Consider the following 27,716-nt stretch of genomic DNA (forward strand, 5'->3'; position numbering starts at 1 on the left):
CCCATTCCTGACATACAAACACTGAACTTCAGTAACACCCCTTCGTCTTCTCAACGTACTCTGCACTATTGTTCTTCATGCGCCTCGGCACATACTGTTTCCTCTGCCCAGATATTCTTCTGGGGCTTCTGTACCTGTTGATCCAACTCATCCTTTAAGGATTGGTTCAAAGACCAGTTCTGTGACATCATCCCTGATTCCCACAGTTAAACAAGACTTTTATGACACTCCACAGCATCTGAAATACATCCATGCTAGAAATTTCTAACTATATTGCCTTGTAATGATTTGTTAGTGAATCTCTCTTCCACTTGGTCTGTAGCTCCAGAAAACCAGTGGCCATTTGTTGCTTACTCATCTTTGCTTTATTCTTCCTCCTGCCTCTCCACCTGCTCTCCCAACCTCCAAGGGCCAGGAGAGTCCCTGGCACACAATGAACACCCAACAAACACTTGGTTTAAGCAAAGAGTTATTATCTTGCACGAGATTTCATGAATCTCTTTAGTTTTGCTTTCTTAACTTACTTAATGCTTATTAAGAGAAATTTTCACTTTCAGTTCTTCCTGTTTGATTCCAGTCCTTAGTCATGTCTTCCCCTTGGCACAAAACTGATTGCGCAATATATGCTGAAGCTTCACTCTTCAAATTTCATGACAAAGTCTGAGGGTCCCAGGACTTCGGCCAAGCACAAATAGTAAGTGTCTGGGAGGCATCGACTAAATTATCTGCCAGTGAAAACGCTCTGTCTTCTTTGTCTCAGTTGTTTATGCAGAACAACTGTTCTTGTAAAGCTATTTTTCCTAATTTTTAGCTTAAACTTTTCATTAGATACAGGCCATTTCTCCCTGTCTCCTCCTATCTCCTCATCTTCTGAGACTGTAAATTATCCTATAACTTCATTTATAATGGGAACATATTTATTTTCTGTGATGATGGCTCCCCTGAGCCTTCCTTTTTCTTAGCTACATAAAGTTAACTTCCTCTGTGGCAAATTAAGGACAGATTACAAGCAGCCTGGGAACCAGGCTCCGTCACCACAGGGGGCCGCCTACTCAGCCTCCTTCTGTTCAGCCATCAGAAAGATGCAGCTGCTAAGCCAGCCGGGTGCTGGGCTGCTCTCCCCCTGCCTCTCCTGATCCCTTGGAGGGAGTTGAGAAGTCCCTTTCTCCATCAGTCTCTGGTTGGTGTCTGATGCTCTGTTTTCCAGCCTCTCCTCTTCTGCTCCTCCCCTCCCCCAGCTGCCTACCGTCTCCTTCCCACCTCCAGGCCAGCAGTGACTGCCTCCAAGACTCCCCCTCCTTCCAGCACCGCCTCACGGTTTCCATGGCAACAGAAAACGTTGGTGGGAAGCAAAAATGCTGAACTGCAACTCGTGTTGGGGCTGGGAGGAGGAGGTGAAATGTGGGCCTCTCTGGAGGCTGTAGAAAGGTGGGGAGAAAGAAGCCAGGTGAGAAGCCCTGGGAAGAAAGGACCACGAGGCTCGAGAGGAAGGTGCATCGGCAAACGGGGATCACTTTGATCAGAAAAATCAGCTAGGAGGAAGAAATACGAAAGAGTTACAAAAAGTAATAGAGAATCCCAGGCTGGGTGAAGTGGCTCACACCTGTAATCCCAGAACTTTGGGAGGCTGAGATGAGAGGACTGCTTGAGCCCAGGAGTTTGAGACCAGCTTAGACAACATATCAAGATCCTGTCCCTAAAAAAAAAAAAAAAGTAATGAAGAATCCTATATACAGTGGTTGACTGAGGGATTACATTAAGGATAAAACTGGGAATAGGTGACTCTATGTTGAAGGTGAGTAGTGAAAGTCAACAAGCATAGTGGCTAAAAAAAGGGGGGCTTGAGAGTTTAACAATAACATACTTACATGGAAAACAAAAGTAATGTTAACAGACCTGGGCTTGTAAATTACCCATTATCCTTACTTATCAGCTAAGTGTTACTTATCTTCTCTGAGCCTTAGTTTTCTCTTTGCTCATCTATGAATATAGTGTTATCAATATCCACCTCAAAAAGTTGTTGTGAGGATCAAGTTTAAATAAAGCACATAAAGTGGCCACTCATATAGTAGGTAAGGTAGCAATTTTTCTTTTAATCGTTGTTTGAGGTTGAGGAATAGTACTTCAAATGGGTCTTGCAGCTGGAAACTTAAAATTCATTGAAAACTATGCCTGGTCATATGTTTGATTTTTGTATTTATTTCAGTTTTCCATATCTCTTAAGTATATGGCAACATGTTTTTTTTTTTTCTTTTTTCTTTCTTTCCTTTCTTTTCCTTTCCTTCCTTCCTTTTCTCTCTCTCTCTCCTTCCTTCCTTCCTTCCTTCCTTCCTTCCTTCCTTCCTTCTCTCTTTCTTCCCTTTCCCTTTCTCTTTCCTTCTTTCTTTCTTTCTTTTTTCTTTTTGAGACAGAATGTTGCTCTGTCTCCCAGGCTGGAGTACAGTGGTGCGATCTCTGTTTACTGCAACCTCTGCCTCCCAGGTTCAAGCAATTCTTCTGCCTCAGCCTCCCAAGTAGCTGGGATTACAGGAACATGCCACTACATCCAGCTAATTTTTTATATTTTTAGTAGAGACAGGGTTTCACCATGTTGGTCAGGCTGCTCTCAAACTCCTGACCTCAGGTGATCCGCCTGCCTTGGCCTCCCAAAGTGCTGGGATTACAGGGGTGAGCCAGCACACCCAGTCAGCATCATGTGAATATGTCCGGAAGTACATAGTGCCATGGCAATATTTAGTGTTAACCCTTTCATAAAAAATAAGAAGAACCATCCTTTCCTTTCAAACAACCTCCCCGTCTGTGCTTTTCAAGAAGCCTGTGGTGTTGACTCATTTTCTTTCCTTTACAGCCACAATATTGTTGGCATCATAACTTCTCATTTCTTTTCTCTCTCTTTAGTGAAAGGGGTTGCTGCAGAAATTATGTTCTAAACCCACAATCATGTTTATAATGGTCCATGAATATTTTTTGACTGAATGTCTGTGTCATCACTTCCTTCAGAAGTCCAAGGCAAGGAAAGCTAAGAAGGTGTGGCCCAACTAAAGACACCCAAAAGCCCATTTACTCCAGGCTGTCTCTCTGCAATCTTAGAAGATGTCAAGTTACTGCAGACACTCTACTTCATGCCTCCTCGTCCTGAAATAGGGACAATAATAGCAACGATAATAATTAGCACCTGAACTTGTTGTTCAAGTGCCTTACATAAATGGAATCATATAAATCTCACCTCAACCCAATGGGATTAGCATGCAGTTGTTACCGTGACAGTTTCCACATGTGGAAACCGAAGCACAGAGACATTAAGTAATTTTCTTAAGGTACTATACCTCGTAAGTGTCAGGGCTAGAATTTGAATCTAGGCAGAATCTACCTTCTTAATCATCCCACTGTGCTACCCTCTAGGGAAGAAATATCTAGAACTGTGGCTTGATGATATTACTACTGCTTTTTATAGACAACTTTTTTTTTCCTCACTTGGTATCATCTAATGAATAAAGAAGGAACGTGTTACTGTACTTCTATTTCAAGATGTGTGCTGAGCCCATTGGTTTATCTTTTTTTCTCCTCTTAGATCCCAGTAAAAAAAGCTAGAAAAAGAATTCATGATCCCACAATAATGAGGATAACTGGAGAAAAGCCATATGGATCTGGGAGATTTCAACAAATTTCCAGAACTCAGAAAGAGTGTGGAAAGATGATACAGTGGGGCAGAGGTAGCTTTGGGCTGGTGTGTCTGCAGAGGGCCCTGAATCAAAAAAAGAGCCCAAGTTGCCCATCAGAACCTTGGAAGTTTCAGTCTGAGAGAATGGAGATGGGATGGAGGAGGAGATAGAGAAGTGGGTAGAAAAGGAGGATGAATTTAAAGGTCTTTATATTGAACAGCTGCCCACCTGCCTGTAACACACATACCCCTACCCCAATCTATCTCTCTCTGTTTCTCTTTGTCTCTATCCCTTTCTCTTTCTCTCTCTCTCTCTCTCACATACACACACACACACACACACACACGCACACACCCCAGGCATTTACCCTCCATTCTCAGGAAGTAAGGCTTACTCTCTAAATACATTTTAAAAAGCCTTTGTGGGGAAAGCTGGAGCAACCAGTACAGTGGTGTTTGGGGCACCCTGATCATTATAGAGACATTCTGTTCACCACAACACGAAGCCTGGGAATTTAAAACAAATGCACACAGAATTTCCAGTTTGCTTTTCCATTGCCTCTTCCTGAAATATGAACAGAAAGTCACAAACTACAGTCATTAGAGGATAGCTTTTAGCACGACTGACAAAGATCAAATGGGAAGTAATGGACAGCAGAAAAACTATCTCAAAAAGACAATTCCAATAATCTCAATATAAAAATAACTAACCTCTAACTGGTGTTTCTAACAGGTTCAAAACAATACATCAGAGGAAAAAGAAAAGGGTGCCAAAAAAGGAACAGAGAAAAAGAGCCTTGAGAAATTGAAAATATTATTGGCAAAATTCACAAAATCTATTTAAACATCGAAAGCAATCTCCTAGAGTGTAAGATGAAAATACAAAGAGGTGGTAAATGTGGGCACAAGGATAAAAGACACGGAGGAATGATGGAAGAAATCCAACACCTGGCTAGGAAGATTTCACAGAAAAGGGAACTGAAATGAAGAGATAGATAGAAATGATCAAAGAAATAATAGAAGGGAATTTCCCAAAAGGTACCTTTATATTTAAAGCGCCTAACAAGTGTGGAACAGGATGAAAAAGACACCCACTCAGTCACATCTTAGTGACACATCAGGACACTGAGGATAAAGAGAAGATCCTGAAACTTCCAGAGAGGGAGAAAGGTCACCGATAAAAGAAACAACGTTAGACTCCTCATCAAACACATCAAACACTGAGAGACAAGGAAGCATTGTCTTCCATACTCAAATAAAGAAAAAAATACATCCAGCCTTGAATGACATACTAAGCCATGCTATTAATCAACCACAGGGGCAGAATATGGGCAGTTTTACATTCACAAAGGGTTAGAAATTAATCTCTCATGTATTTCTCAGCTGTTTCTTTCTTTTTTTTTTTTTTGAGACGGAGTCTCGCTCTGTCGCCCAGGCTGGAGTGCAGTGGCCGGATCTCAGCTCACTGCAAGCTCCGCCTCCCGGGTTCACGCCATTCTCCTGCCTCAGCCTCCCGAGTAGCTGGGACTACAGTTTTTTGTATTTTTTTTTGGTAGAGACGGGGTTTCACCATGTTAGCCAGGATGGTCTCGATCTCCCGACCTTGTGATCCGCCCGCCTCGGCCTCCCAAAATGCTGGGATTACAGGCTTGAGCCACCGCGCCCGGCCAGCTGTTTCTTTTATAAACAGTTATTTGAGTGTGTGCTCCGGCAATATGAAAAATGACACAGGGAGGAAAGCATCCAAGAAACAGTGGATTCAATGGAGGACTGCAATGAAGAGAGTCCCAGAATGATGAATGTGTGGCAGTCTCAGAGAACAAGTCCAGCCTCGGACAGGAAGACTAAGGAGATGGGTCCCAGTAAAAATGTAGATCAGAAAAACAGATAGTATGATGGAGACTACGAAAATCTTAAGGATAAAGTAAAGATAGGAAATGCAAGATGAAGGAAAAGTAATCAGAGATGACAGGAAAGATTAAGCAAGATTAAAGATTAAACAAGATTAAAAAAGGTAAGTTCTAGGATAACTCTAATGTTCCTAGTAACTGTGCAAATAGGTGTAACCATCATTATCCCGGGTGCCCTGCCTCTCAGGATCCAGGTATGGGGTTTTCATCCTTGATACAGCTTCCCACACCCCACGAGTTGGCATGGAAACAGAGAAACACTTTAAGGTCCCAATGCAAACTTGGATGCTGATGACTTCAGCAGGGACCACCATACAGTACAGATTTCCCTGTGTGCCTAGCAGCACTAGGGTCTCTAGTATTATGGGGTGACAACAGGAGAAGCCAATCCAGATGGCAATGGAATTTCATGCTGGCTCTGCCATGGAGTGAAAACTAAGTTGATTTGAAACACACACACACAAAATGATATTTTGTAGCACTTGAGTTTGTGGGGTAAGATTCAGTTTGTAACTGTAGTGTGGGTAGAGGAATCAGGAGAGAGAAGAGATGATAGTATTGACGACATAAAATCCTCATCTCTCACATCAGGATGTCAGTAATAATATCTAAAGTTGATAAAGCCCAATTAAGGGCATTTGCATATTACATGGAGATAACCACCAGAAGGACTAAGCACAGAAATGTTGAAAGTATTTACTTTTGGAGAGTGGGGCTGGGAACAGGGAGAATAATGCAGGAAATGGTTTGTATTAAAGCTTTATTTGTATATTTGTTTCAATGCTTGAAAATTATATATTATTTCAATTTTTTAAAAGTGTGCTCCTTTCTGTCAATTTTACTCTCTTTGCTACAGTGTAGTTGTTTAAATTGTCCTTGGTATCACTGTTCCGGTGTCTATGTAGACCACCTGTTTTGGAAGAAGGTGAGGTTATCAATCAAACAGCTAAGCAGTCACAGGCACTCACTTGCTAAGCTCCTTCCTCATTCTAATTTCCAAGAGTGCTCTCAAGGACACAAGATAAGATGCTATTTAGTGCTGTCATTGTTTTGGTTGTGGGGTAATAGGAAGCAGAGAAGCCTTAATTTTTAGCATCTAGGCTTCGGTTCCAAAGACTGCTATTGAAATGGGAAGCTCTGATTACAGCTTCTAAAGTGCACTGTTTTCTCTGTGCTACAGAACTGTCTTCTGAATTAGTATCAATAAAACGCTTTCTAACAGGATCTCCGACACCAGAAGTCACCACTGATGCCAATGTAATTACCATCCCTGGACGCTAGGCCTTGTCAGGCAGCACAGATAATCATCCACAACCTGGGGCCAATGATTACCCAGTCAGTCAACTGACATTGACTGCTCACTGGGAGGTACTGCACGGTTAAGAGAGAGGAGAACTGCAATGTCCTTTCCTCAAAGTACTTCAAACTAAACAGGGCTGAGGGTGTGGAAGTGAAGGAAAGCTCACACACATCAAAAGACAGAAATAAACAAACCTATCCATTCTCAGTTACACAGAGCTGTGGAGATTTGAGTTGGAGCAGAATAAAAATGGACTTTTGCATTGCTTGGCCCCTGTTTGGTAAAAACCTCCTTGGTTTTATGTATTTCCTCTTTTCATTTTTTTGATGGTGTTATGAATTTCCTGTTTTCATTTCTTCTCCTGTCCACTAACTGGGCTCAACTACTGAATACCCCCGTGTGCCATGATTTTTCTGGGCTTCCATGCTAATTATATGCTGTTCCGCTTGCCTGAAAGCTGTTCCTATCACTCGCCCTTTCAGCCTGCAAATTTTTCTAATCTATCAAGAGCTAGTGTAAACCTGACCTCTTCTATGGAGCCTTGCCTGAGTCACTCCATTTTAGTTCCAATCAGATAGAGTGCTGTGAGCTTTGTGAGAGGAGGGACAGAGTTTATATCATTTGAAAATAATTAAAATTGTTAATACATGTAAAACACTTAGAACAGTGGTGACTGAAATGTAAGCAAATGTGTTTATTATTATTATTATTAGCATCATTATTATGATCAATGTTTGTATTTAGAAGCCCTAGCGTAACATCTGGCACATGAAAGTGGAAACTAAGCAAATGTTTCTTTGTTTGAATTCTTGGAACATTTCAGACAAACTGAGTTTTATTGATGAGAAGGTTGATGGGTGTTCTTGGCAGTGGTCATTATTCCAAGGTGAAAGTGAGGATGATTGCTTTAGCTATTGCAACTGAGAACACAGAATATCTTTTAAGAAGTAGAAGCTCTAACAGGTGAATAGGAGGATAGGAGGATATTCCAGATGATATGAAACTACTGAAAACAGATTTGCTGCTGGTTTTCAGAAAGTGTACTAGCCTTCAGGAAGATGGGCTTGTTTGGAGAGATACCTAATGTAACACAAATAACTTCATTTGCTTCAGCATTATCTGGAATAGATGGTTAATTAGTCTCAGACAGCTGTTTCCTTGCTCACCCGCCTTTGCTGTCTGTATGTGTGATGTGCACGTGTGTGCTGTCATCTGGGTGAGCCTATCTGGGCACAGTGATGGGTCATTAAGCTGTCTTCCCATATGGTGCATGTATAGTGTCTGAAGCACAGTTTCAGGAGATAGGTAACACTTCCACTCAGAGAGGCAATACATGACCCCTAGGGTTGTTACTAGATCTGTAGCTCTTTTGCTCTTCAAACACTACATGCATTTTGACATCTCACCATCTTTGTTCATTGTTCCATTCAGTGTTATGTCCTTCACCCCGTTCTTCACTGCTTACATAAATCCACTCAAGCCCAGTTCCTCCAGAGATTTCCCCATTGCTCCAACACATAGACATCTCTTCCATCTCCATCATAATCGCTTGCTTTTTCTTTCTTTCTCTCTCCCTTTCTCTCTTTCTTTCTTTTCTTTCTCTTTTTTCTTTTTCTTTCTCTCTCTTTCTCCCTCTCTTCCTCCCTCCTTCCCTCCCTCCCTCCCTCACTATGTCTCTCTCTATTTTTTCTGAAACAGGGTCTCACTCAGTTTCCCAGGCTAGAATGCACTGGTGTGATCACAGTTCACTGAAGTCTTGAACTCTTGAGCTCAATCAATCCTTACGCCTCAGCCTCTCAAGCAGTTGGGACTATAGGCCACCATGCCCAGCTAATCTTCCTTCCTTTCTTTTCTTTCTTTTCTTTCCCTCCTTTCTCTTCTTTTCCTTCCTTCCTTCCTGCCTTCCTTCCTTTTCTCCCCTTCTCTCTCTTTCTCTTTCTCTCTTTCTTTCCTTCTTTCCTTCTTTCTCTCTCTCTTTCTCCCTTTCTTTCTCTCTCTCTCTTTCCCTCTCTCTCTCTTTTTCTCTCTTTCTTTCTCTCTCTCTTTCTCTCTTTCTTTCTCTCTTTCTTTCCTTCTTTCTTTTGAGATAGGAGTCTCACTATGTTGCTCAGACTGGTCTTCAACTCCTGGTCTCAGGCAATTCAGCCTTCCAAATTGCTGGGATGACAGGTGTGAGCCACTGTGCCCAGCCAGTTATAGATTTCTAACACTAATTTCTCCAGTAGTTACATTTTATGTTGTGAAAACACATTGTTGGCTTTTATTAACATTTGAATGTGATTTGCTATTTGCTGTCAAGTATGCTAGTCTGAGCTCCCTGAGTAGACTGTTGGATCTTTAAGCAGATGCTGTACTATGCCTCTTTGTAGTTTCTACCACATTTAGCACAGTTAGATGAGTATATAGGTGCTCAATAGGTGTTCCCTTAGGAATGAATGGATAACCCTCCTGGGAATCCATTCAAAAGGATTTTCCTGAGAACTCCTTAAAGACTTATCTGCTTTCTACTTTAGACTGTCAACACATGTTAAAGGATAAAAGATGCAGATTTGAAACACATAGATTTACATTTTAAAATGCTGTGGCATATTTGTTAATATACTTCGCAGTCTGAATGCAAGTTTAGGTTAGTTACCCTCAAGGACAAAGCTACTAGACTCTTGAGGATTCAAATAGTCTCAAAAAAATCGTCACAATGTTATCATTGATAGTTAAGGGAACATTTTGTAATAAGTAGGCATCTTTGAGTATGTTTCCTAGGGAAAGTGCTAAGCGCAATCTAGTGCATGGAAGTCCCACAGTACTCTGCCAACAACCTGCACTTCTTTATGGCCACTTCACCTGAATGGCTCAGTTCTTTGAGTGTCCATGTAGTCAACTAATCAGTCTGTGGTGAGTAAGAGTGAATTAAGGTGACTGACTTCCCAACATCCTTTAAAGTTATTTGATTTAAGGTCGCTGAGCTAGGTGGTTTATGGATATTTCAGTATTCCTGGAATAATTCATGTAAACTTTTTCCTTGTACCCAATCTGTTATGAGGGTAAGAGCAATGAAGCCCTGTGCTGATTTCTCTGTTTCACTGGCTAATCAGTAATTCTAACATTGTTTGCCAGCTAAGTGGAACAGGCACTCTTGTCACCATCATGATTCATTGCCTACCGAAAGCACAGAGCTGGCCTTAATCTAATTCTTAATGAAACCTTGCAAGCTAGGTATACTGTTTCAATTTGCACATGGAAAACAGATGTTCATGAAGGCTGAGGGACTGGCCCACAATCTCACACCAAGTAGATAAAGAAGCTGGACCACGGAAGCAATTCTGTGCCTTAAAGGGCAATTGTCTTTCTAATTCCTCTGGAGCATGATTGTCTTTTCCATGCTGAATCTAATGATTACAAATCTCAAATGAGCCCTAAACATGGCCCTGTAATCCTACTCCATTCTCCTAGGAAATTCTCCTTCCCACTCTCTGAAACAACTTTTTAATATCTTCTCTATCCTCATTCTTCCACATCCTTACAGCTTTATTCACTAGAAAATAGAAACCATCAGAAGAAACATATTTCCATATTCTCAGTGCCTCATATACCAGTCATGATGGTACCCACTCTCTCTGTCTTCCTTACTGTTGTCACAGGAATGTCCCCATTAACAACCAACTCTCCACTTGGCTCTGGATCCCAACCTCTCTCATCTTTATTCTTTTGATCCTTCTTTCTTTTCCAATATCAATACCTCTTTTTCTACCTGATCATTCCTTTCAGTAGCCAAAATGACTCCAGTCCCTCCTGTTTTAAAAAATTCCTCCCTTTCCCCCCAAGTCACCCTTTAGCTATTAGTGTATTTGTGTACTCCCATTATCAGAAAAACTTCTTTTGACAGTTATCTACCACATCTTCTATCCAATGCAATATGGCTTCCATGGCTCTTATTTCACAGAATGTGCACTTGGTTAAGTTCTCCAGGGACCTCTGTGTTGCCAAATCCAGTGGTTACTTCTCTAGTCTCATTTCTATTTTTTTTCCACCTTCAACTTTTATTTTAATTTCCAGGGTATATGTATAGGATGTGCAGTTTATTACATAGGTAAATATATGTCTTGGTGGTTTGCTGCACAGATCAACCAATCACCCAGGTATTAAGCCCAGCATCCCTTAGCTATTCTTCTGGATGCTCTCCCTCCCCCAACCCCCACCCCTGATAGGCCCCAGTGTGTGTTGTTCCCCATCCTGTGTCCACGTGTTCTCATCATTCAGCTCTCACTTATAAGTGAGAATGGGCAGTGTTTGGTTTTCTGTTCCTGAGTTAGTTTGCTGAGGATAATAGCTTCCAGCTCTATCCATGTCCCTGTGGAGGACATGTTATTGTACCTTTTTATGGCTGTGTAGTATTCTATGGTGTATATGTACACATTTTCTTTTTCCAGTCTATCACTGATAGGCATTTGGGTTGAATCTCATTTGATCTCTCATCAGCATTCTACCCAACTGATAACTTTCCCATGGAGCAAGCTTTTAGGGGAAAGATTATTCCACTTCTAAACACTTTGAATTTGAGGGGTCAGTAGAATATATAGGAGGTAGGAAACTTTGCTTTTGTTGAGTTTTGGTGAAGTAACCTAAGATGAAAGTGCAGAGTGAGAAGAGAAGAGACTCCAGGACTAAGCCTGAGGGTACAGGCAGAAGCAGGGAGGGCTACAAAGAAGACTGAGAAGGTAGGAGGAGATAACAGAGAAAAGGTTAGAAGTCAAGGACAAAAAGAGTTGTCATAAAAAAAAAAGAGTGGTCAGAATCAAAGGCCAGAGAAAGATCAGGTAAATAGGAACTAGTAAGAGTATATTGTCTTTGGCAATTAAGAGTTTATTGGTTGCCATTTATAAATAATTTAAGGATGATGACAGAGGCTGATGGTATTAAGGCCTGACTGCATTTTTCTGAAGAGCAAGCCAGCAAGTGTAGGCATTCTTTTGGGAGGTTTGGTTATGAAGATAAGAAGAGTAAGTGGATAGTGTCTAGAGCAGAATAAGAATTGAGAAAGGTTTTGAAAAAAGCGTCAGGTTATATCTGAGTTTGCTCAGAGAGGGTACAGAAGAAGGCTTCCCTAATACCACAGCATTATGCAACAACTAAAAATAGAATCTATTTCTTCTGCCTCCAGGATAATTGAGATAATATACGTGTAAGAGTTTAAAAAAACTATAAAATACAATAAGAATTTGATTTATGTTCTTTTTTCCACTATATTTTAATTCATTACCAGGAAGTCAGCGGATTGCATTTTTAACTATATAACACACCCTTTACCCCACTCACTGCAACAAGAACCTCACTGCTATTTATTCAGCAGTTCTTAAATGATTGATTTGTTGTGGATGATCTTTTGCTTGCTTCCTTTTGAAAGAGTGAGGGATTTCTGGAGTAAATGTTTGCCAGCCTGAATATTCCTGTTTACTTGTCCTAGGCTAACAGATAACTGGATGGGCCATATTGTTATACAGGCCTGATGAATGCCAAATGTTCAGCTCTATAGCTACAGGATTACACCTTTCTGAAAAAAGAATGCATAATATAACTTCTGTCAAATAAACTTGTGATGTATTTGTTTCTAGGCCTCAAATTTCAAGATCTCCCTCAAAACTTTGGAAGGACAAGCCTAATTCTCTTTGCCAGGCATCAGACCAGACATCAGCTTATAAACTCAAGATGTTCCACAATTCTTTCAATATGAATTCTAATTATCTTTGCTCCTTCTAAAAGAAGGTAAAAGTATAACAATGTGAAATCTAATTCTGTGGACTCAAGGGGCAGAAATCAGTGACCTGATATTCAGAGGCCTATATTAATTATCCATTTTATTTTTCTTACCTCTGTAATTTGTAAGTAGAGTTGCAAGGGTTCTTGTTCTTCAATACTATTTTAGATTATACACTCTCAAATGAATGGATAGTTCTCAATGCCTGTGATGTACTTGATTCACACAGACTAGCCTAGGTTGTCTGAAATGAAGTCAGGGAGATGCATGCAATGACCTGTAAGGTGCTGTTTCTGTGTCTTTGTAGCCTGAGCTCTCTTGTGGATAAAAATCTATAGCCTTTTATTATGACAGCTCATTACACCATAGAAAAAATTAAACTGAAAGACAGATCATATCTTCCATGAACACTGCTACTGTTTGATGTAGTGTCTCCTGCATGAATGAAATGACTGCCACTCAGAAGGTCTCATGGTCTGAGAACAAACGTGACCTGGAAATTCATCTGTATTTTTATAATCCTGTATATGGTGAGAAGGTTTCCTTGGTCTAGACTGCATGAGGCCAATTTTTTCTTCTCTCTCACCTCTCTTGTTGCTATTCCTCTAAATCATCATCCACCTAAGATGAAGGAATGCTTATGCTATTTTTGTTTGTCCAGGGCTCAGATCTTTCTCAGCTCACTCAGATATGTTGCCCCAGTATCTTTTATTGAAAACTTTTCCCTGTGGACTCAGATTGACCTGGGTTTAAATCTTGAGTGCTTTGGACCATACACTTAGTCTTTCTATAACTAAGTTTTGCCCTTGTAAAACTGGAATAATACTACAAACTGTGTAACATTTGTGAGGGGGTAAAGATAATGTATGTGATAATCATATAACAAGTTCTTGATAAACAATAGTTACATTATTAAATTGGCTATATATTTTTTCTTTCTATAAAGCATTGCTTGCCTAATCATCGATTTCCTTGGAGTGCTTCTATCAAGTAGTTATCAAGGGTAAGGATGGAAACCAAATAAATATTTCTTGTAAGTGTGATTTATTTAGGTACCAGAAGAGGCTGCAAAATGAAATGGAAAGAGTGTAGGGCTAGAAAGGTAACAAGTTCCTGGTTCTGGTGTTGCCAGTTCTTATATTAAATAGCAGTGTTATCTGTATATGATTACCCATCTATGAAAAACTCTAAGTTATTAGAAAGATTGCATTCATCATTGATGAAAGACATCCTTCAGGCATCTGGAATCTCATGTAAACCTCATGTAGATTGAGTTTAATTCAATTAAATAGCTATTTATTGAATGATCATTATGGACTGTGCTTGGCAATGTGAGGGATAATAAACAAAGGTTACACATATACACACATTTATTGAGAACTTTATGAGTTGAATTGTGTCACCCCAAATTTATATGTTGGAGTTCTAACCCCTAGTAGATATGTGGATGTAGATACACATCCTAGTAGGTATAGTAGGATGTGGCCTTATTTGGAGATAGGGTCTTTACAGATGTAATCAAGTTAAAATGAGGTAATTAGGGTAGGCCCTAATCAAATATGACTGGTGCATATTCGACATGCACAGAGGAAGAGAATTTGAAACACAAGGAAAAGGTGACCAAGGAGATAGGTCCAGAATGGCTCCTTCCCTTATAGCCCTCAGAGGAACCAACCCTGCTGGCACTTTGGTCTCAGACATCTGGCCTCCAGAACTGTGAGACAATAAATTTCTCTTGTTTCAGCCACCTAGTTTGTGGTTCTTTGTTGTGGCAGCCATAGCAAACTGACATGAAGATCTACTATGTGCTAGTAACTGGGAAACAACATTGAACAGGGCACTGTTCTTTGTTTCAGGGGAAGGACTTTGGAAAAGAAGCAGATGCTTCAGTTCCATGTAATAAGCCTGCTCCAAGAGAAGTATGCACAGGGTGTCATGGGAGGACAGTGAAGGACAGTTGAGCATTACCAAAGATTTGTTTAAGGCTCCTCAGCAGGGAATCCTAAGCCAGACTTTTGAAGTAAGAGTGCAAGAATGAGTGCAAGAAGCAAGTGTTCTGGGCAGAGACGTAGAATGTCTGAGTAGGTGTGGCACTGTTGTAGAACTGTAAGTAATCCAACATGGCCAGAGCTTAAGAGCAGTGAAAGATAAGGCTGGAGAGGTGAGCAAGTTCCAAGTCAGTAGTGGAAGGCTCCCTGGAGCAAGGGGAGGGCCTAGGACCTTGAGGTAGGTCTTCTGTGATTGGCAATTGGGAGGACATAGGCTATGTTAGGTAGGAGGGAAATTGTAAACAAAAGTGAAGGCATATATTTATTTGGCAGTGAGCATTCTTGTCTGGTTAAAATAGACATCCTCTTGAGAAGCAGAGCAAGCAAGTGAGAAGATAAGAAGTAAGACAAAGTCCCTCAAAGGACCAGAAGTATGACAAACTGGGAGTGCTTTGAGGGCAGGGCTAGTATCTTGTTTAGTGCCTGCAGTATAACAGTGGCTCAAGAAACAATTGCTGAATAAGTGAAGGGAGAAACGGTGAAATTCTGTCCTTTTACTGAATTCAGCAGGGACTTTTAGGTTACAGAGGTTTGGTTTTGAAATCTAGGCTCTGCTAGCAATTTTTTCTAACCTTGTTGAGTTTCATCCTCTTTATTTCTAATTGTAAGTATACTAATACTGATGGTATTGGTGACAATTATATGGGATAGTTTATATGGAACTACATAGAACTTAAAAATTACATTTGATCAATATTTATTAAGAAGCTACTATATGCCAAGCTCTGTGGTAGGCTTTAGGAATAGAAAGATAAACAAGACCCAGTCTCTGCCTTTAAGGAATTTACTTTCTGTTGGGGGGATGGGGAAGCAGACATTTGAACAGATAAAAGAACTGCGATGCGATATAATAAGGACTAGCATAGAGCTAAGAACAGAGCACCGTGGGTGCACAGAGAAGGGACAGTTACGCCAGCCAGACGGCAGGATAGTGTTGGGGAATACTTCCTGGAGGAAGTGATGCTTAAGCTGATTCATGAACAATGATACACAATTAGGTGAAGAAGGAAGAAAAAGGAATTCCAAACATAGGGAACAACAGGCTTCCTTTGCAGCTGTGTTTTTCTAGTTCCTGTGCCTGTGCAATTCCCTTGCTGAAAATATACCCCAGTTGGCTTGGTGAAAGCAAAAACACCCTCCCTAGCTCTCGTTAGACTCCTGAAGGCTGGACTGTGCTCTGACCAGCCTCAGCTATTGGCTGGGTTCTCTTTAAACTAAACAGGCCTTCAGAAACCCTTCATATAGCCACCTGCCTGATCTCCTCACTCTCTTTCTCCTGCCTTCTTTCTTTTGCTTCTGTCCTCCCTCGGTATCTGCTTTCTTCTTCCTCTCATTAAACATTTCCTGCGTCTATGTGTGTAAACTACGGGCTGTGCCTGGAGATACAGGGGATAAAAGCATATATCTAACTCATAAGGAACTCAAAATTGAGAGTAGGGTCAGCAAGTTATGACCCATTGACCAGATCTGCCTGTTTTTGTAAATAAAGTTTTATTGGAACATGCCCACGCCCATTCATCTATGTACTTGGCTATGGCTGCTTTCATGCTACAACAGCTGAGTTGTGTAGTTGCAATAGAGACCATGTGGCTTGCAAAGCCTAAAATATTTACCATCTGGCCCTTTACAGAAAAAGTTTGCTGGCCCTTGTTCTAGTGTTTATATATGGCAGAAGTGGTGGGGATAGATGGACAAGTAAAGAGGTAATGTACCCCAGTAAGATAAGTTTTTCAAAAGGGTACAATAGAAGGAGAGTTCCTAACCCATACTTGGAGGTTGAGAAAAGAACTGAGAGCTAAAAAAAGTGACAAGTACGCTTAGAGCTAAAGGATAAAACGGAGTTAAGAGGGAAAGGAAGATCATTCTTGGCAGAGACAGTAGCATGTGCAAAGCCAGGCAATGAAAGAAAAATATGCAGTTCTCTATTGCAAAAAGAGGAAGCGGTGAAAGATAGGGCTGGAAATAAGTTTGGGCCAGGTCATTAAGGATCCTAAATATGAAAGTCATATTAAGGATTTTAGCAATGCCCTATAATCTCTCCCATAGGTAACTGAGAACCTGTGAAGGATTTTAAGCAGAGTAGTGCTAAAGCAAATGTGTGCTCTAGAAAGATCACTCTGGCTATAGGATAGTTAACATTTACTGGACATTGATTCTATGCCAGGTCTGTGCTAAATGCTCTTTGCATCTGGAAATGTCTACTGAATAGCTGGACAGCACTGGGAACCAGGTAGAAAGAGGTGAAACATGGGGAACAGAAATGGATGTATGAGAACCAGGGATCTCCCTGAGGAATGGAAAGACGTAGAGCACCACCCTTGTTTGGAGGCATGAGGAGAAGTAGAACAACAAGGGTGATTGCAAAGGGGAGTCTAATGTCATGAAACACAAACAGAGAGTAAATAAGAAGGAGTGGATACTGAAAATCAGATATTGTAAAGAGAACTAAGAGAAGAAAAGTGGAAAAACAAGTGGGGGCAGGGAACTGGTAAGAAGCAGATCAGAGCTGACTTAAAAGAGACCAATTTTTGTTGAGAAACAAGCTGGATTATAGGGTTAAGAAGTGGTTGGAAGTGAGAAAATGGAGGTCACTGCCACTGAACACTTGTTTGAGAGATATATCTTTTTAAAGAAGAATAGAAATATGACTGTGGCTGGATTTCTTAAAATTAGGCTGTAATTCAGCAGCTTTGGTAACTTTTCTGATTCATGAGGAAAATTTCTCATCTCAAATATCTGGTCATTTGAAGTAATACTGGAGATCAAATTATGCAAATATGCTGCATGACTAAATTAAAGGCCTATTCATGTGAGCATTAGTTAGTAATGGGAGTTATATACTGCATTATTAGAAAATGGGGCAGCATATTTTAGTGCTTAAAAATTTAATCAGAGTAACTTCCAGAAGGAGGAAAAGGCTCATTTTTAACACAAGATTTGAATCATGGCTAATTTTTTTTTTTTCGGAAATCCATTCTTCCAAGATGGTCATCCCTGTACATGCCCTCATTTCTGACTTTCTGCTGCACAAGCAATCAGTATTCGTGCAAGGCTAATGGGATACACAAGAAAAATTAGTAGCTCTGCCAGCACCAATATTGTACTTGTCTCTTTAAAGAGTTCAAAATATTAAATAACAATTGAAAAGAACATTTCTTATAGACCCCTCATTAGATTGATTTTACAGATGAGTAAACTGAATCATAGAGAAACAAGATAGTGGAAATGAGAAGTCTTACTTTGGTTCTATCTCACACCACTATAAGGCTGTGCCTATTATATTTGTAATTAAGCTGTTGTCCAGATAAAGAATTACTCCCTCTTGGCTTTGACTTTTAGATACCAACAGATTTTTAAATTCCGGCAGTTGAAAAGGTTATGTTTTTTTTTTTTTTTCTTTCAAAAGTGGGTTTGTAACTATTGGCCTAAATTACTTTAGAAAACTATAGCTGTACTTTCAACATAAGGCCACCCACTCAACTCTGAGCCTAGACTCTTTGAGAAATAAGAAGGTATAGGAAATTTGGCAAGCATTTTTCTCTTGTATCTTTAAATCTCAGTAAGTTCACAACATTTTCCTAACCAATATTGGAACAAGAAATTATCCCCGGGGGTGGGGGGGTGGGGTGGTGACTAGTCTAACCCTTTAAGGACAATTAATTTTTCTACTTCACAAGTTTAACTTCTTATTTGGATCACAATATGCTACTAAGATACTTAAAAGGTCACTTTTTCAGGCCAACTGCAAATGATGTTTTCATTATAGAAAAGTTATGTAAAAGTGGAAAAGAGATGTAAGTCTATTAACGTGTAAAATGCACCACAGCAATGGGAAAAATGTTTTAATTAAATATGTATGAGCTCTATCGTGCGCAAATGTTTTGTTCAAATGGATGACTCCAAGAGCTCTGTGGTTCCACTTCAGTGTCTAATAGGCACTACTCACTTTAACCTTCAGCAAGTCTTTCATGAATGCCATCCACCCAAGTGTACAAAAATGCCAATTCATGTCGGGCCATCAGTATTATTGTTATTTCTTATTCTTTAAAGGCTGCATTTTGAACATTTTAATAAGGGTCAAAGCATTCCAAGTCAATCTAGTTGGCAATTGTTGGAAACACAGGAGGTGCTTTAAAAAATGAGTTGGTAATAATTTCATTCTTCCCCGTTTTGATTAGAGTTTACAAATATAACTGTCAGCTAGTTATCATGGTGAGGTTATGGATCAGCCCTCCTCCAAGTAATATAAACTTCTTAATACAGTCTTCAGGCTATGAATCTACCATAACACTGCCAGTGTTTTGATATCATCAGTATATTCATCTTCCTTTATTTCAAGCTATGTTAGATTTGACCTCTTCTATTATCTACTGTAATTTTTTGCTGACAAACCAACTGCTAGTAAATACATATGTTGAGTGATGGTGATTATGTGAAGAATGAGGGGCAAGATCCCTTTGGTGTAGTGTGTGTGCACTCATGTGTGCATGAAGAAATGTGTGTATGTGTGATGTGCATGCAAATAATATAGGTCTAAGGGAAATACTGTACTCTCCTTGAGGGTAAGGATCATGTCTTATTCACTGTCACATCCCTATTACTTAACACTGTCTCTGGCACATAAATGATGTCTAAGGAGTGTTTTTTGCATGAATGAGTGAAGGGTACTAATGGTCCATGTTCCCATTGGCAAAATAAGGCTTCCAGTTTAAAAATGAGACTGGAGGTCCACCTACAACAATCTGTTGTGCTTTCGGTTTTTACAGGCTGATTTCTATGCACACAGCATTATGCTGGGACTTGTGAGGAAAGCAAGGAAACTGAATACACAGAACTTGGACTTGAGAAGCTTCCAGTCTAATTGGGGAGACAAGATACATACAAGTGAAAACTTAACTCCTAATTCTAGAGAGAGAATAATGGCATGCCAAATGTATATTTTTTCATGTCAAATGTAACCACTGCGTGAGTTCAGAAGAAAAGAGTCTGTTCTGTACTGCAACCATTAAAGAAAGCTACCTAAACCAGGCAGGAATTGAGTTATACCTTTGAGGATAAAAGACAGCAGGGAAGGAAAGGAAATGTCTGTCCAGGAGGAGTGGGTAGAGAATACAGATGAGCAAAGTTATTAAGATAAGAATAGATTCTTTGGGACTTAAAATTTAGGAAGCAGTCTTTAGACTTTGAAAAATAAATATGATGGTAGAGACAAATATAACAAGGAAATAAATAAGCATGCACGTTTTGTACAGTAATCACTTCATACCTAAACTCCTTGGTGAAAAAAAATGTTGAAACTTAGACACATTCTCCATGTTGCAAACTCAGGGGAAGTGAGTGAAATGTCAGAGGGCATGGCAGCATTCCCAGAGGTTAGTGAGTATCAGGTAGGCTTTGCCAAGCATGAGGGAGGTGGTGATATTTGACTTCTGAGGGGATGAACAGGTAAGGTGGGATCTGGGCAGATTTTCAGACAAAAAAATTCTGTTGTGAAGTGGCTTTTGGTTTTAACATAGATGTGACTCTCCTAAAGTCTTAGGTGACCCAATGTACTTTTGAAACTATTCATTGATTGTACAAATTTCTATTTATTTTACATTTTTAGGGACACAGAAAGATCTAAACTGTGTGCATAAATATTCTACAAACCAAAATGAAAACCAAAATGAAATACATAAAGGAAAAGTTTGAAATTTTGTCTTTAAGATACAGGGAAAAAAATCACACATCAGTAAAATCAAGAATAAGTATCAGCCTGAAGGAGGAGCAATAATCAACAAACATTTAAAAACAATTGGGGGGCCAGGTGTGGTGGCTCACGCCTGTAATCCCAGCACTTTGGGAGGCCTAGGCAGGCAGATCATTTGAGATCAGGAGTTCTAGACCAGCCTGGTCGACATGTTGAAACCCTGTCTCTACTAAAATTACAAAAATTAGCTAGGTGTGGTGGTGCACACCTGTAATCCCAGCTACATGGGAGGCTGAGGCAGGAGAATCGCTTGAACTGGAAAGATGGAGGCTGCAGGGAGCTGAGATCACACCACTGCACTCCAGTCTGGGTAACAAAGTGAGACTCTCTTTAAAAAAAAAAAATACAAATACCAAAAAACAAAAAACAACTGGGGTCTTTCTTTTCTAACCATATCTGGACATTGGTGAAAATAGTCCTTATTAAAGATAATCATAGCCATGGAGATAAATCATCCATGTATTGCATTAATGTGTGAGAGTATATATTTAGAACAGATTTAGCGAATAATTTTTAAAGCTTTCAATAAATACTTTAAGTTACTTACATGGACATTTTAAATTTGCATTCATTAATGGATTCTTGATTGAATAAAAAATTAACTTCTGAAAATATTTCCTAAATAAAGTACATCTATGCATGGATGCACTATGATGTTTCAACCAACATTAATTATATCCTTTTGATTTCTACTGTCTTGTTCAAAAACGCTAATAAGACCTGCACTACATCATAGTTAATAGGAGTGTGCTGCTTGTTGCTTAGGCAACCGGAGGAATAAATGCAGGTCAGAATGTGCTTCAAGAAAAACAAAAGCTAGAATATGATACGGAGTGGAAACTAAGTAAGTCTAACAGATTTTTCACCACATTAAAGAAATATGTTTCTTACAGCAAGCCAATCATATTCATGTATTTAACTAAGTTTGCAATTACATAAATTAGATTATATAGATCAATAAATAATTTTTATAAAGGTAGAAATTAATTGCTTATGATACTAGTAGCAAATAAATGGTGTATAACAGCATGTAAAGCACTAATTGATTATACCACTTCATGATTTGTTTCATTTTCATAATTAATTAACTCCTCTAAATGGCAATTCAAAGTTTTTTTAAAAGATAATTCTCTCATGAAGAAAGTATTTGATTGGTCCATCTAAATTAATAATATTTTCTTATTTTCTAGAAAAGTATACCAAATACTTTGAATTAAACAAGTAAAGAATATAATCTACGATTAGCCCTTGGTTATATCACATATACCCAGGATTTTGCCTTCCATATAAATTTTGAAGGCTTATACATGATTCATTCATGAATAATTTTTACAATCTCTCTTTGAAAGCTTATTTGAAACCTGTTTGATTAACCTTTAAGTTCGAGGCTTTCAAAAAGGTATTATATTTGCTCATAAGTGTTTAACATTCGGAGGAAAAATAAGCTGAATTAAAGTCTTTCAGTGTGGCCAAATGATCCAGGAAATCCAAAGACCTAACTTCTCATGGGACCAGAATAAATTTGGACAAGGATTTGAAGGGTGGGAATGAGAAACCCTTATTTCAAGTAGACATAGGGAGAAATAATTAAGATATTGAAATGTACAGTAAACATAAATAATAATAAAAAGACTTCAATTCTGTTTGATAGTTCCTCTAATTCTTAATGCCATCTGTTTAGTGTCCTAAGTCTGTCCTAAATCTGCTCAGTGTTCTAAGACTTTCATAGCAATTGAAGAACTTTCACTTTTTTCCATTTCAATACCCAAATATCTTGTCTATATAACCAGTGATAGTACTTGATAAACACAAGAAAAATAACAGTAGCTGCATATCTCAGTATAAAAAACCCAACAAATCACTTATAAAGCATTCTGTGCATATAATTACTTAGATCTCATATATCTTACTATATTTATGTCTTTTATTTTTAAAAACTCTTGGGCATACATACTTTTGGAGAAGGAGCAGAAGTTGCATAATGTTAATAATCTTCAAATCTATAATACTCAAGTCAACCTCAGATAAAAGTAATCTAAGATAGAAATTAAAAAATATAACCAGCTCTCACTATTGTGTTATCATTTCTGGTACTAGTAAGCTGCAGGTGTCAGCCCTATTATTTTATTTAGGCAGGGCTATTACTTAGTTCCACAAGTCACTTGTGTGCTACATGCCCGTGTTATGTAGGTGTCTCTAAATTTAGGGATCAGTGATATGTGTGATGGGTACTTAAAATAAAGGAAAGGTAATAGAGCTGTGACGTAGCTTAACAAGGGGAACTGATGAGCACCGGGGGAGGTATGGGAATGATTAGAAAGCTGAATTGTTGGTTTGCACGGTTCCCCATCCTCCTTCCTCACCTATATGCAAAACGGTGGAAACTTAGCACATGCCAGGTTTAGACTGCATGTAGAGCAGAATTCAGAAGTACATGACTATACTTAGTCCACCAACCTCTCTTTCTAAATATTGACAGCTAAATAACCAAAGTGTTTATTTTCTGCCTAAAGTAATAAACAATACTTCATCGTTCTTCAATCAGCATGTGGAAGTAGACGCTCTCCATAAATGACCATCTGAAGCAATTTGCTAATGATTTAAACTGCTTATTGAACAATTATCAGGAAAAGAAATGATCTTCACACCATAAACACAGCCAATTGTCTCATTAACCACTAAATGCTGATGCTCAAGTGAAATAATATAATAATCAAGAATTAGCTGAAAAGTGATATAATCCAAGTATTCTAAGATTACAAATTTATAAAAAAATCATACAAAGAATGACAGGGAGAATATCAGTATTAATCTTCTTTCACTGCCTATAAATAGCACTCTTACCAGTTCATTCATATAACATATATGTATATGGATACATATAGATCTCATTTTTTAGCAAGAGTCTGTATGTACACAGTAAGTTCAGTCCTAAGGGCATCCAATTTTCCAATGCAGTTACATACATAAATCTGACCGATTTTGGTGCAAATCAGGCTGCCTCTGAGCCATGTAAGACACATAAGAAGCAAAGACAGACAAAAGGCAGCTCCGTGGACACAGAGAGCGTCTTACCATAAACTGCACATTGTCAAATCCATTAGCCATCAGGTGGTTCTCGTACTGAGGTAGCCCAATGCTTTCCAACCATTGTCCCACTGTTTGGACAGGGCATCTGGGTCCTGTAAGAGGATGAAGAGGGAAGCGTTTAAGCAGGGAGTAGCCGTCCACGGGGTAATAGCGGTAGTCCTGGGCTGAGAGGTGGCATTGCCACATCATGCCCCTGGGAAAGTTGCTATCAAAGGAGCCCGCCAGCTTGACAGATTAATGTTCTCAGCGAGAGAGCAAAGTCAGAAGTAAAACATAGTTTGTCAGGCAGGCTGTGGAGTATGACTTGATCCTAGCTCCACATTTCTTACATATTAATCTTTACTACCGACCAGTACGTCATACAGCCCCCAAAACCAGGCAGCAGAAGAAGGCATATCAAGCTGTCAGCTTGGGCTGGTCTGCGTTCTATGTGATTGTTGGAGTACTCCACAATGAGCAATGCACGGCCGGCAGCCAGAATTCTTTTTTATCAAGTACTCCTACACTCATCAGTATGCAGCTCCATGCTCCTTGCTCCCCCTCGCTCGCTCCCCTTCATTACCCAGCCCAGGCTACACCTCGCATTTTCAATAATAGCCATCAGATAAGGCAGATTTTTTTTGTCTGCAAGCTGTAAGCCTGCTGCTGCTGCTTCCTCCTACACACCCATCCAAGCGTCAATCTTGAATGATGAGAGCAGTCAAAACAAATGCAGAAAATAGCAAGATTCAAAAGCAAACCAAAGTGCTTAAATCTGAATTGAATCTTCATACTGGTTATACGTTACAGAGCTATTTGTTGTGGAATTTTACGTTTCAAAAGACACCAGGAAACGCAAGGCTTGAACTATAGCTTATAACAGAGCTCACGACAGGTTCCCTTTTTCCTTTTCCTTTCTTTCCTGTCTTTTCTTCTTCTTTTTTAAATGCAGCACAGATAAATGTTTCTGATCTGAAGCTTTGCAGTGTTTGGAGAATAATTATTCTGTTTCTTTGCCATGCTATAGCAACATAAGTGTCTCCGAGAGATATATTTTTTTCTTTTTTGAAATACTGCAAAACACAGAAACTGCATCGCAATCTTGAAGTCGAGTTAATTTATTTCTTGTTTGCATGGTTTCTTCCAAACAAAAGTATTATTAGGCACAAGAAATCCTTTTTCCCCTTTGATATTTATAACCCAATCTACCAGGGTTGCCATTCTAAATTAGCTATAAAGGTAACATTAACAGGGTATAATTTTTTTTTTAATAAAGAAGATGAGCCCTAACCCAAAATAATTCAAGAATAACAGATGTAAATGTGTGAGTTTCACTGAATGGCAGATAGACTTGGTAATTTAGTTTACAATTGGGAGAAACCAGGGATTAAGAATAGAACCCACAGGACTAGATCATCAGAAGAAATAGACTCTTAAGATTGGGAGAGAAGCTGCAGAAAGGTTAGTCTAACCCTTTTCCTAAAGGAGGCATCCCTGGCTAAAATGTTCCTAGAAGAATATCTTCCAGCTTCTACTTGAATACTGCCTGTAACAGAGCTCTTACTACTTCTCACGAAGCCTCAATTTATTAGAAAGATATTTCACTTCCTACCTTGCTTCTACTCAGTGCTCCAGCTCAGCCTTTGGAGAAGCACAGATTGAGAACGGTGCCTCTTCCACATAAAGAGCTTTAAAATTTAAAGACAACTCTCTCATCCCCCAAGAGCAGCCGCCTGGCACATAGTAAGTGCCTAATACACATTTATTGAATAAATGAAACATCACTTTTCTTTTTTTCTCAAACCTCATCTTTTTCTGTTTCTTTTCTCTTTTTAAAGGCATTGTCAATTTTCCTGGCACACAGATATTAAACCTTAAAACACCTTCTACTTCTCTTTCACTACTGAAATCAGTCCCCAAGTTCTATCACCCCTCTTCCCAGTGTGATCCATTCCCTTGATTCTATTTCCTGTTTTACGTTTACAGAACTGCCGCCTACATTGATTTTGTCCTCATAGTTCAGGCACACCTAGCCTAGCGGAACAATGACTTCTATATTGGTCTTTCTACCTCTAATATTGAAAAAAATTAATTTTATGCATGGTATCAGAATAATCCCTTCAAGACACAGTTTTGATTACTACTCCCTGTTTCAAAACCCTTCTGTGGTTTTCTGTTGTCTTCAAAATCAACTCCCAGCTCCTCTGATGATATTTTGGGGTCTTCATGATTGACTGCAGTTCATCTAACTTTATTTCCCCTTTTCCACTGCTCTAGCCAGTCAGGATTACTTGCCAGTCTCTAAAGGCACCCCATAATGTGCTTTGGTTGGTTTTATTATGTCCCCACATTTCTGTCCATTTGTTGGCTTTGAATCAGATGCTATTTCCATTATGAAACCTCTAGTCTTCTACCAGGAACAAATCTCTTTCTTCTCTGTCTTAAATGGCATTTTTAGGCCCTCTATTGTAACAGGTATTTTCTGCCTTCAATTTTAGTTGTTTGTGTCTGACTTACTTCTTGAAAGCAGGCAATATGCTTGCTAATATTGCACATAGTAAAGATTCAGTACATACCTGCTAAACAAAATAATGTAATTTCACAATCCAAAGTACAAAAAATTCTTCTATTTTCAAATTTAAAAAAAGTTTTAACTTTATCCCAAGTCTCTACATTATTTATTTAAAAGAAGATAACTTGTTTTTTAAATAGACTTTTTCAGGTCTGTCTTTTAGCTCATCATCCTCATCCTCTTTTTGAATAAGCAGCCCCGGGTGGACTGCATCGTACTGGATTATGCTTTGTTGCTGATTGGTCCTGGATTTTTTAAGAAGATCAAAGAGTTTGTAGTAGTCTATGAATCAATCTTTAATAGATTCTAGCTGCTCAACATTACCTGTAGGAGAAGCTAAAAACAAGATGCCATTTGTCCCTGGCCAGCTCTAAAGCTGTTACAAGGGGGAAAAAAAGGAAAGTCTCAATTATAGTTTCTCCTAGGATCACAACCACAGTGCTCCTCCTGGTCATTTTAAATTATAAACAGTTGAGTATACTACGTAGAAATTGAACAAACATGACAATAACATTTTGGCTTGGCAAGGCACATGCTGATTGGCCAATTCTTCAAACCTGTTTCATCTCTTAAAATGCAAACCAGGGACCAAGTGCCTGGCAGAGCACCATACACATCCTACTTATTAAATAAACTTTATTAAATAAATGCATGAGTAACTAAATGAATAAATGATATTGGAAATGGCTTTCTTGAGATTCTCACTTCTTAATATAGAGAGAGGTAAAGAGGGAGAGGAGAGAAAGAATGTGTGTGTGCACAGAAATAGAGAGTGGACTAATAGACACTGCAGACTCAGAAAGGGGGAGAGTGGGAGAAGGGTGAGGGATGCGAGATTACATAATGGGTACAGTGTACACTATTTTGGTGGTGGGTACACTAAAAGCCCAGACCTCACCACTATGGATATATCCATGTAACAAATCTGTACTTGTGCCCCTTAGATCAATAAAAATAAATAAAATTATATATTACAAAAGAGTATATTTGTGGTGGGGGTTATTTCAAGGTTCAGACTGCTACATAAGAACACAACTCAGAGAAAATACTGGTTATGAACTGCTTTACAAAGTTTATATAGACTGCCTGAATTTTATTCTTTTAGCTATTCAATCCTTCAATTTTTATTCAATAATTTTTATATGTTGACAAAATGTTGTAATACATGGAGGATGAGCTGGGAGAGGATGGGGTAGAGGGAGGTATAAAAAAGAGGGAAGAAGGGAAAAAAAAAAGACCCTGAGTCATGTTGTTTGTTTGTGGTTTTGTTAAAGTATTTTTCTCATGAGTCAAACCTCTAAAAGAATCTTGGTTCAGGTCTGAAGATCACTATGTAATAGTGTTTAAATATATTACTCGCTTTACCTAAAATACTTTTATGGAGTCTTAAAATTCTTAAAGCATAACAACACACTAATTAGGCAGGAACCTTTATTCAACTAGAATGTCTTTAATTCCAAAAGTGAGACAAGAGGAGGGAAAGAAGAAACTGACCATTATTCCAGGCTACCATGTCCTAGGCAGTGTGGTGTGAATTATTATCCCCATTTACCATAGGGAAACTGAAGCTGAGAGTATGTGGTGAAAACAGGAATTTTCTTTGTCACAGTCTTTTAAAAAATAATAATTCTAGGGGTTTTACTCCCATAATGGCA

General features: G+C 39.0%; 1 protein-coding gene across 9 annotated transcripts in view; it reads right to left on the reverse strand.

Moving 5' to 3' along the window:
- ANKS1B (ankyrin repeat and sterile alpha motif domain containing 1B) overlaps positions 1-27,716 on the reverse strand; it is a 1,301,363-nt gene that overhangs the window by 422,461 nt on the left and 851,186 nt on the right. For 4 of the 9 annotated variants that reach the window (XM_011934518.1, XM_011934508.1, XM_011934499.1 and 1 more), the window contains exon 1: positions 23,496-24,196. In XM_011934518.1, the coding sequence (XP_011789908.1) occupies positions 23,496-23,699 (204 nt within the window). In that variant the 5' untranslated portion in view covers positions 23,700-24,196. Of the gene's footprint in view, positions 1-23,495; positions 24,298-27,716 lie in introns of those variants that run through there. The other 5 variants (XM_011934483.1, XM_011934476.1, XM_011934469.1 and 2 more) reach the window with 3 other exon arrangements.

The sequence above is a fragment of the Colobus angolensis genome, unplaced genomic scaffold (genome assembly GCF_000951035.1).
Source record: "Colobus angolensis palliatus isolate OR3802 unplaced genomic scaffold, Cang.pa_1.0 Scaffold10, whole genome shotgun sequence".
NCBI lineage: Eukaryota > Metazoa > Chordata > Mammalia > Primates > Cercopithecidae > Colobus > Colobus angolensis.